Source organism: Lottia gigantea (genome assembly GCF_000327385.1).
Source record: "Lottia gigantea unplaced genomic scaffold LOTGIsca_12, whole genome shotgun sequence".
In the NCBI taxonomy this organism is placed as follows: Eukaryota; Metazoa; Mollusca; class Gastropoda; family Lottiidae; genus Lottia; species Lottia gigantea.
The window spans coordinates 847,514-859,767 of record NW_008707225.1 but is presented as its reverse complement, the minus strand read 5'-3'; the positions used below and the strand labels follow the sequence as shown (position 1 = coordinate 859,767).

The 12,254-nt window shown below is 32.0% G+C and overlaps 1 protein-coding gene across 1 annotated transcript; it reads right to left on the bottom strand.

Moving 5' to 3' along the window:
• Positions 1-6,105: 6,105 nt before the first annotated feature.
• Positions 6,106-6,528, bottom strand: LOTGIDRAFT_110888 (hypothetical protein; the record flags this gene model as incomplete). The annotated part of the gene is made up of 1 exon (XM_009048029.1): positions 6,106-6,528. One exon carries the CDS (start codon positions 6,526-6,528, stop codon positions 6,106-6,108), a length of 423 nt encoding a protein of 140 aa, XP_009046277.1.
• Between the last annotated feature and the right edge of the window lie 5,726 nt (positions 6,529-12,254).

Below are 12,254 nucleotides of genomic sequence, written 5' to 3'. Positions count from 1 at the left end.
CACCTGAAATACAAAAACCTCTGTAAAAAATCAATATCAAATGATTTCAAATACGCCCCATATAGATAACAAGTTAACCGGATATAACTAAATTTACACGATACTGGCAATAAATTTGTAAAAATTTTGTTGTATCAGTTGAATTAGAATGTGCTTCTGTAAGTTCTCTCATTTCATACTGCTTGACGTTTCCTTTCTTCATTCTATCTTAATTCTATCTGAGAGTTATGGTGCTAGTTGGATCATTTGTAAATGATTTACTAAGAAGCTTACATTATTGTTATTAGTCTACACATTTTAATCCTATTCAATCTGTACGTCTCGGTCTTTTTGTCATTTCTTGTGTTTTCCGTGTAGGGATAATATATCTTATTAATCCTAATGAATTGGAATGCCACTATATTCTCGTACTTGCAAACTTTCCACAAGAAAGAAGAAATTTATGATTGATCACGACACATTTTTAACAAAGAAAAAAAAGAATTCGTTATATTAATACCTTTAAATTGTTATTGTATTATGTAAGCCGCGCGAGGATCAGTCTTCTACGTCTTAAACATTTAAATTCACAATGCTAACGACACCTCGCTGAACTTAAAGACTTCAATGAACTTTATTCATAAATCTGTGCAAAAGAGCGTATGGTGGATTAAAATGATGACATATGGTATATTACCAAATTTTATTCTACAATTCGTCCCGACCAAATTATCCTTATTGTACATTACTTGGTGATACAGAAACTGTTGGCTTTCCTGAAAAACATATAGAATCCATTTCAGGATGCCAACGAGGTAAGAACAATAAAATGTAAGCAGTGTCCATTCCGATAAATCGCAATACCACTCAAGATATTAAATCTTATACGTTCAACATTACTTTACCAGCAACCTACATGACTTGTAAAAAACCAAAGTACCTTTACATAATTCTATCAATACACGTAAATGAGTATGGTAAACAGTTCTAAAATACTACATCCTATTTTCCAGTAGAATTGTAAAGACTGGTCAAGAAAACAATGACATTAAATGAAGTAGAAGGAAGGCTATTAGAAAGTAGTTTACAGATAAAAACATTGACATCTTCTCATTAAGCAGTCAAACAGAAAGTAAAACAGTGTAAATGATAGAGAATTTATCTTATAATTGGATGCAATAGACTGTACATAATGGTATTATAGAGTCTAGGATGTTTCCCAAACAACATCAAAATCACCAGCTGCTCCGGAACCGGAGGTAAAGCCACGAATTCAAGAACAAACAAGTTACCCATCAATCAGAAATAATATATTAATTAATTAGGCGTGTTATATAAACTCTTTGAAGATTACATATGTATAACAGTCCATCTATACAGTCCATCGATGGTTTATGAAAATTCTTCAAATTCTCAGTATCGAAGAAATTGACCTTCGTGTTATATTCATATTTAGTGTACTCTAGCCAACAAGAAAGCAATCTGTGATGACATAGCTAAACTATAGAATGAAAATTAGCATCCAAAATGATCTACAGTTCATTCAATATCAAATATAACTGACTCAAGTTAATCTGTCATTTTAACAACTGACAGAATGGGACAGTAGGTTACGGAGCTTAATGACTTCAGATTCATTCATTGATCATAGACTGACGGATTGATAGTAACAAGTTTGAACTAGTTTCACCGAGTTGCACTGCCAGAAATTGGTTCTGTTTTACAGTTGTTAGCTATACTCGTGTTATAAGGTTAGAATTTAGACAAAACAGCAGTTCAATCTCCGGAAAAATTTTAGCAAAAACCGACACAAGGCTTGAGTAACCGTTTAACTAACTTTCGATAAAGGAACGCTAAACATTTGTAACTGTATTTGATGATAACCAATTGAAAAAAAACTTTATGACGGCAGATGTGTTTTGCTATGGGACAGCTTACCAACTTACACACAGCAGTACAGCCACGGGCAGTTTACGGAATTACTTACAAAAAATAAGTCATAAGATTTGTAGGAATTTATCTTTTCCTTGTTCCCATCTGCTATAATTCGACCTTTAAATTTGATTAATTTTTTAGCAGTGCAATATTAACACCTCTGATATATTCCACATACTTATATATAAAAATATCTGATAATGATGTGATATTTGTATGAAAGAACATACTGTCACTAACACTTACTTGTAATGTAAAGAAAGAAAATCACCCAATCTTTTCAAAAGAGGACGAGTAATTAAAGACAAGGAAACCACAATGTAGTGTCATTGATTGAAATAAATATTTGTAGAGTAGTCAAGAAAGGCAATGATATTGAATACTGCACTTTGAAGATTTATCAGCTGTTCTAACTTTTAACAAAGTAGTGATTTTCACTGTTATCGGATTTCATAGTCAATGAAAGCTTTAAAAAAACAATTGTTAGAAATCGTAATTACTTTTTTATCGGCGTTTCCATAAATGAACGAATGGCGTCATTCTTTATTGAAAAATTTGATTTATATATTTTAAGCCAAATGGCATTCAATTTTTGAATATCTGCTTATCCAACACTTTGTGAATAAATTAGCTACACGCACACTTTTACAAGAATCTAACATCAACTGTTGCCTCTATTGTGCTCACAAGCCACTCTTATCGTACTAACAGTATATCAATGGTGCGACATCGACTATTATCGAATTGTGCTCAGATTCGACCTCATCCGAGATCTTGTGAAAGCAAATCTACACACCAGATTACTATTCTTTCAAAAGTGACTTACCAAATTCATACTTAACGAGACCTTAAAGGTATAGACACCTACACACCAAAGTAACTTTTAACGTATGAAAAATATATCAAGAGCCGTGATCGATTAGTATTTGTCGAACCGTTGCTAAATACGAAATTGTCCAATATGTTGTGCGATCTTGTGGGATGGCCTCCATCGCGTTCACAAATCAATTATGGACGAACGGATGGTGGCGACAGCAATGTAGCCCAAACTACAATTTAGCCCAAACTACAATGTGGGCGCAAAAGTCGCATTAAGAATATTATATAATCTTCAATAAAGCATAACATTCCCTATATAGTTCCGGCTGCAATTTTTATTTCAGATAGTGTTATTTAAAATGTTATGAACAGATATTTCTACAAATTGAATTAAAGAAAAAGTGGTTAAATTGTCTTTCTAAAATAAATTCAATTTTGAAAATGTAGTTTTTCTAATAGTGTTAGATATAAAGTGCTTAGGGCTCTATTTCCTTCACAATCTTAAAATATTATTTTTTACATCATTTCAAAAACAATTAAAATATTGAAAACGTCATACTTTTATATTATGCAGCTTGAAATAATGAAGCCGGGTCTGCAATGTGTAAAACACTGAATTTTTGAAGTTAGTGAGCAATCGTCTTAACTCACTGACTCACTCAGGGATTTTACATTTTTGTTATTATCTTGTCCTGTTCAGCACTGTCTGTAAAACACATATAAATCGTCTACACGTATCATAGTTTTTTCAATTTTTTAATGAAACTAAGACGATGATTTCTCCTCCAAGACCAATTTGAAGCTGGACGAAGAACTTCACAAGGTTGAGACTACAGATCTTGCAGAAAGTGGCCCAAGAAATCTAAAAGAACATCAGCAGTTTTTTGTTCAAGATCGGTCTCGATCACCACGGTTGATGCAATCCTTCGCGTTTGTTACAATGTAACAATTTGATAAAACGATTTCCTTTGGTGGTGTTAAAAGGAATTTACATGATTGTCATCAAGATCTGATGAGATTTCAAGAATAGTCCAGGATTCAAACTACAATCTTGCCTCGAATCTTGAATGGAAGTTTTGAGGACAAATGATGTTGATTTAATAGAATAAGTTAATTAAGTTTTGTTAACTTCACAAGTTTCTTTTTAAAATGTTTTCTCAATAGTTCGGTTCCATTTAATTAAGAAAATCTCAAAGTGAGAAATAATATTGCAGTCTTGATCTTATTACTAGTAACGAGAACCATTAACATTACCGAATTTAATCTATTTTAAAAGAAATTCTATGACGGCCTTTATAGAATCACTTTACCGACATTTCTGATTTAAGCAATTCAAATGACCTTTAAAAATTATGCCAACTTCCTAGTAGAAAGGTTGAAAACATCTCTCCCACAAGGCGACATAAATCCCTCCGCCTCTAATATATACCTCTCTGTGTGCCAGATCAGAACCTAATGTATTGGCGAACACGAATTCGATTGTACATCTGAGTCTTGAGCAGTTGTGTTAATGGTGTATGATTTCATTAGAACATGACGGTACCTAAGTGTAGTAGACGATGGTCAATATTCATATCCATTACGTTTCTTAACGGCAATTAATAATAATAGGGGTAGAAGTTATCTATACATGATACCAATATATTTATCATAGCTTGATCCCACAACATGTCTTCTATGTGATAGGTACATGTATCACCAAATCGATGTACCATTAGCTAAATGTACAATATATCTAATGCACTCTCATATCATGATATGGATTGGAGTCGCCGTACAAATATACAATTAACTCTAATACGCTCTCATGTAATGAATCGAAGTCAAATCACAGTACAAATGTACAATTTGCTCTAATACTCTCTCATAGATAAAGCGAAGTCGCCGTACAAATATACAATTAGCTGTTAAATTCTCTCATAATAATGTAACGGAGTCGAGCCGCCGTACAAATGTACAAGTTACTTTTGATACAATCTCATATACTGAAACGACGAGTCGCCGTACAAATGTACAATTTGCTCTTAGACACTCTCATAATAATGAAACAGAGTCGAGCCGCCGTACAAATGTACAATTTAGCTCTAATACACCCTCATATAATGAAACGGGGCCGAGTCGCCATACAAATGTATCATTAGCTCTAAGCCACCACTAATGGAATGGAGTTGAATGTACAATTTAGCTCTAATACACCCTCATATAATGAAACGGGGCCGAGTCGCCATACAAATGTATATCATTAGCTCTAAGCCACTACTAATGGAATGGAGTTGAATGTAAAATTTAGCTCTAATACACCGTCATATAATGAAAAGGGGCCGAGTCGCCCTACTAATGTACACTTAGGTCTAAGATACTCATATAATAAAATGGAAGATTCATCTCACAAATGAACGATTAGCTCTAAGACAATTGTTTATAATGAAATGGAGTCGAGTCGCCGTAGAAATGTAAGCCGTTCATATAATGAAATGGACGAGTCGTTGCACAAATTTAATGTACAATTAGCTCTAAAACACTCTTATAATAAATGGAGTCGAGTCGCCGTAGAAATCTAAGACAACCATATAATGAAAAGTAGTCGAGTGACTGTACAAATGTACAATTAGCTCTAAAACAATTTGGTGATATAATGAAATGGAAGAGTCGTCGCACAAGTACAATTAGCTCTAAGACACTCTCATATAATGAAACGCTGTCGAGTTCTGTACAAATGTACAAGTAACTTTAAGACACTCTCGTATATTGTAATAGAGTGGGATCGTTGTGACTTACGAGTTGCTTGACATAGTTCCCGGTATAAATCGAATTGGAACAGGTCAAGGGTTGAGCTTTCCAAACATTTTATACATGGAGTGCACGTTGGGGATCCATCGATCGTTGGTCGTTGACTTAACCAAAAGCACACAGGATGGCGAAGCCCCGTCTCTATTATCAAAATCCGTATCAGATTTGCGAAGCGTAAAACAATTTCAAGCCCATGGCCTGTAATTTAGTTATTAGTTTGTATACGTATCTCACCGGGGAAACAATAAAGGCTTGTTTAACCTCAATGTCTATAAAATTCCCCCTTGGCTTATGACATTCCACCTCAAAATACTAAATGTTGGTACCAATGTTTTTTCAAAAATACCGTATTATACTGTATAAATGGTATTACTGCTGCTGTCAATCTCTTTATTTAATGCTGGTTTGTTTTTACTAGATATATTACAGAAAACCAAATCTTTTATTCATTTAGTTCAATTTGTAAGATAAGGGCTTAGTTCAAGAATAGTAATAGATTTACTTCAACGGCAAACAGATCTGGCGTTTAGATAATAGAAAATCGTTGATGAGACATTATTGAAACTCACAGATTCTATGTACTTACCTCTCTAAGGAGATTGCTACCAGCGTCAAGACACTGGCAAAAACAAATATAGGCAAGAAATAATAGAGTACTGAACACAGAGCATCACTATTAAATACGTGCCATTCACATGGTGCTGTATATTCCAAAAGTTTTAAAGGCATTACAATAGCTGATACTAATAAATCAGATATAGCTAAATTGACTATATAGTAATTAGTCACTGTATGCATATGATTATTTCTCCAAACAGTCCAGATGACTAAACTATTACCAGTAACGGCTAGGAATATAATAGAACTATATAAAGCTGCTATGAAATATCGTATGCCAGCAACTTGTGTATAATCTCTATGATAATCTGATAAATCACCGCAAACTCCTTCAACATAACTGTTATTTCCTTGATAGTAATCCCATCCTAAACTTTCCTCGTCCATTGGATACATTTGTGAAATATTCATAGGGTAAACGTCGGATTGAGTTATGGTCGACATTTTAAGATTTACACCTTTATCAATCAATCTAATTTCTATCCCTGGGAATTTAAAAATAAAGTTTTCTCTTAACAATATCTGAATACTATCTATTAACGATTAAACCAGATATACCAGAACAAGGTGTGAAACGGAATTAAACCATACACCTCTCAGTTATCTCATTATTAATATCAAAAACTTGTACAGATTCCTTCTATTTATCTTATTTATCACACAAATTGTTCACATGGTCAAATTAATCTTCCAATTGACCCTAATGACCTTGTAATTCACGACTGTGGTTCGCGGGAATTCTACCTTGCTTCTGATAAAAACTATCCGATGAATGTTAAAGAAGACCTAACATTGATAAGACTAACGCCGTGATAATTCCAACACACTTCCAGTTGAAAATCTTATGTGGTGGAAATCGATGGTCGTATTTGGACGAGAAATTATGTGATTTGAACAACCCACCTGTGTGGTTTATTGTCCCTCTGTTTAAATAGGTAAAACTCTGTTAAGAATGTAATATATTTTGTTCTGTAGCATGTATTGTTTGTAATTGTTTATGACTTTTCAATGAGAGTTAAATGTTTGGCTATCTATGTAGTGTCAGATAGTTATTTAAATAATTATTCACTTTAAAAGTAACTGCACTTTTTTGTTCTTCAGTCCTTATCTGTGAAGGTTGAAGTCTGCTGTAATATATACGATCTATGAATTAAGGATGATAAATATATTTTCCAAAGTATATATATTCTTAATGATATTTCCTTATTTTCTTATTTTTTCAATGTAACTAAGTTTGTAGCTAGTTTAAGAGGATGTTCTGGAGCCATCGATTAATATCCTTTATTTAATGATAATGCAACTGACTATGAATAAATATGACTGATTTTGGTCGGTATTTTTGTTTTAATAATTACCTCCACAATACATTACAAGGAACTTTTTTGGATATAATCGTCTGAATATTCCTTGCTGATAAAGATGGTTGGAAATAATCTAGCTAAAAACAAAAGCAGTTATCATCTAAATATTTGCTAATCCAGCTAAAATAAATCGGGTTTAGTTGAAATTGAACTCTTATAACCGAAAAGCACATTATTATATAGACGACTATATCCGTCCAGAGCATCTTCAAGTAGTAGAAATCAAAAAACACACGATGATGCAGAGACGCGTTATTTACTGGAGTAATTATTGTCAAGGAATATTTGTAAAACTCAATCTTAGTGAAAGGGATATATTTTTTTTACAAAGTAGCAGCTTTGTAATAACGAATATCTTGACTAATGCTTCATAAATAGTATTGAATAATAAATATTATATAATAATGAAACTGTAGCTATATGATTCTGATATGGTTGAGAACAATGAGACGGTGTCAAGGAGATTTCAATAAATCTAACATGAAATACTGAAATTTGATCTGAATACAATTACCACAGAGACGGAAACTAAAACGATAACGTATTGGAGAAGAATAATAATTTTTATTATAATAAGGTATAAGGTTTTATTTACTGAGCTATCCAATTAATGTTACAAATCATTTCTTCGAAAAGCTAACTACTTCCAGACAGGTATACTTTTAGCATTCTCTTTAGTTATACTCACAATGGGATACTATGGATAGTTGTACCCACTACCACATATACTTGATAGTTATACAAACCTATTACGACACGGTATGTGCCTTAAACTGTTCTTAACTGCCTTTTACCTCAGTACAGCATAATATTGGTGTGTGATTGAACTGTATCATATTTACAATATTTCCTTGTACAATAGAATAAAACATATAATTATGTGCATTCACCACTCCTGCTTTTTATTTAGATGGTTATTACATATGACCAAATGACTATACTAATCGATATATACTGACCGATTTTTTGATGGAACGTTTTAGGCCTCAAATGATATGGAAGTGAAGACTTTTCGTCCAGACTGTAGTCTTTTTTAACGACTACCTACAGACCTAGCAGAAAGTAAAGGTGAACATTTGATACATGTATTATGTATCCACAATTACATTGGTTGACCTATGGCTTCATCACGACCAATGATCAGGATCACCCTACCAATTAAGTTACCCATAACAATAAGCTAAGAGCCATTAATGATATCATATATCTATAAACTGTAATATAATAGTATATGTAATATGTAGTATAAACATATTTTACAACGATAACAACTTAGGTTCACATAAAAGGATCCTTTCTTCTAGCTGGTCCTTTGGTATTTATCTTTACCGGATTATAACAGATATGGGTCGACTGGAATTATGTGTAAGGATGACTTATTTAAGGTCATCGAACTTTCACACACTGATCAAAATCGGATATCACAGCCGCGGAAGCCACAGTATAGTTCTGGATTATCCATAGCTTTATACCAGCAATATCAACAATGGTAAACTATACAATCAGTCAAGGATCATAAATCTGATACCAATATCAACATCTAATTTCTAGCATTAATAAGTTTTCCTAAAGAATTAAAACCGTGTTTGTACCGTGGAAATGTAATTGTGGTTTGACATCAAACCTAATAAATAATAATAGTCGAGCTACCTCAATTATTATAGAGATGTTGATTGAATAACCAGCTTTATATAGAATACCAATATAAGGGTGATCATCTCAAGTTACTATGGAAAATATTATTAGTACTGTATGATATTGATTGCTGCAAGAACTAGACTAGATTCTGACTGACCGCATTTCAATTCTAGAAAAAGTATAACGACAATTATACTTGATTTGCGACTGGTTTGTATTGTAAATCATCCTGCACGCATTGTAGGCTCAAACTCTTTAATTTGGATATTTGATAAAGTGTTATATCCATACAAATTATGATACCTTGATTGTGCCAGATAAGGCTTGAAATAATTTCTTATTATTTATTGTGGGTGGAGTGCACAGGGATTTCAAGCCTCATTAAGCGAGTTATCATTTCCTGTACGCGTTTTACTGTCATCAGAAATTGTTATGGCAACTTTTCAACTATTTAAAGCTTATAAAGCTTGAGATACTATATACTGGGCACAATAAAGTAATGAAATATAATAATTACCATTGTGACAAGAGACTATTTGATTTAGTTGTCTATAGTTCAATGAAAGTAACTTTTGGTTCTAACTTATTGAAATTGTTCTTCGCCATGGTCTTCTCTGACATCTAATAACATTTTATAATGTTCTCCTGAAGTAGTTGAACAACTCGATACCAAGTGATTTGAACTATGGCGATGGCCACTACAGACTTAAAGAATAAACATGATCAAATCTCTCGAGAAAACCTTATTGAGTATTTTATTAGTGTTAAAATCCTTTACATCCTGTAATCTAAATAGTGTTTTCACGGCTTTATTGTCTTTGCTTTCAAATCAATACAGATTTTGAAGATTAATCAATGTAAACAGGAAATAAACTTCTTGTTACTTTCCGTATGTCTTAGTTATTTTGTTACTTGCCATATTATGTCTTAGTCCAAGTTAGTTTTGTTATGTAACTTACTATTAGTTAGTTATATTATGTTACTGACCATATTATGTCATGGTCCTAGTTAGTTATATTATGTTACTGACCATATTATGTCATGGTCCTAGTTAGTTATGTTATGTTACTGACCATATTATGTCATGGTCCTAGTTAGTTATATTATGTTACTGACCATATTATGTCATGGTCCTAGTTAGTTATATTATGTTACTGACCATATTATGTCATGGTCCTAGTTAGCTATATTATGTTACTGACCATATTATGTCATGATCCTAGTTAGTTATATTATCTTACTGGCCATATTATGTCATGGTCCTAGTTATATTAATTTACTGACCATATTATGTCATGGTCCTAGTTAGCTGTAATATGTTACTGACCATATTCCTTTATTTTACTGACCATATTATGTCATAGTCCTAATTAGTTATATTATGTTACTGGCCATATTATGTCATGGTCCTAGTTAGTTATATTATGTTACAGACCATATTATGTCATGGTCCTAGTTAGTTATATTATGTTACTGACCATATTATGTCATGGTCCTATTTAGTTATATTATGTTCCTGACCATATTTATGTCATGATCCTAGTTAGTTATATTATGTTACTGACCATATTATGTCATGGTCCTAGTTAGTTATATTATGTTACTGGCCATATTATGTCATGGTCCTAGTTAGCTATATTATGTTACTGACCATATTATGTTTAGACCAAGTTAGTTTGTTAAGTTACTTATTATATGTTTTAGTCCGTGTAAGTTATTTACCACATTATGTCTTAGTCCGAATAACTTATGTTATTTAACCTACCCGTATATAACCTATTATGTTTGAATCCGAGTAAATAAAGTTACTTACCATATTCTATATTAGTTTTGTTATGTTTCTTGGAATATAGTTTACAGTAATTTTTATACGCCCACATGAAATGGGGGCGTATATTGCCGTCACCTCTTTCCGTCGGTCCGTCCGTCCACAATTGCTCGTAAACACTCTACAAGGCACAATTCTTGACTGATTTCGACGAAACTTGGTATGGTTGTTTGTAATCACCCAAGGATGAACCCTATTGAAAATCAGACGAATCGAAAAACATTTCATGGGCATATAAAAAATATTATGTTAGACTACTATGTCACAGAAATACTGACTATGAACCTACAAAAACCTTATGTTAAAGATGGTTTTCCTTATTTTTTAGAGTCAATTTTAGCAAACAATTGGTGTTTGTAATGAATTATCATATTTGTATTCTTAATCATTATGTTCTTATTGCATATAAGAAGTTTTGACCAATCATAAATGAATATACAGTCTGGATAAACAAAAAAGACTTTTTGACCTTTCTTGATCTATTCATATAAGTATTACTTTTTCATTTTCATAAATGAAGGTAAGGGAACCTATCTTTAACAATTTATCACAGAAATACTGACTAGATCCTATAAAACATCATGTTAAAAATTTATCACAAAAATACTGACTAGATCCTATAAAAACATTATGTTAACAATTTATCACAGAAATACTGACTAGATCCTATAAAACATCATGTTAAAAATTTATCACAGAAATACTGACTAGATCCTATAAAAACATCATGTTAAAAATTTATCACAGAAATACTGACTAGATCCTATAAAAACATTATGTTAACAATTTACCACAGAAATACTGACTAGATCCTATAAAACATCATGTTAAAAATTTATCACAGAAATACTGACTAGATCCTATAAAAACATTATGTTTAAAATTTATCACAGAAATACTGACTAGATCCTATAAAAACATTATGTTAAAAATTTATCACAGAAATACTGACTAGATCCTTTAAAAACATCATGTTAACAATTTATCACAGAAATACTGACTAGATCCTATAAAAACATTATGGTAAAAATTTATCACAGAAATACTGACTAGATCCTATAAAATCATTATGTTAACAATTTATCACAGAAATACTGATTAGATCCTATAAAAACATTATGGTAAAAATTTCTCACAGAAATACTGACTAGATCCTATAAAAACATCATGTTAACAATTTATCACAGAAATACTGACTAGATCCTATAAAAACATTATGTTAAAAATTTATCGCAGAAATACTGATTAGATCCTATAAAAACATTATGTTAAAAAATTATCACAGA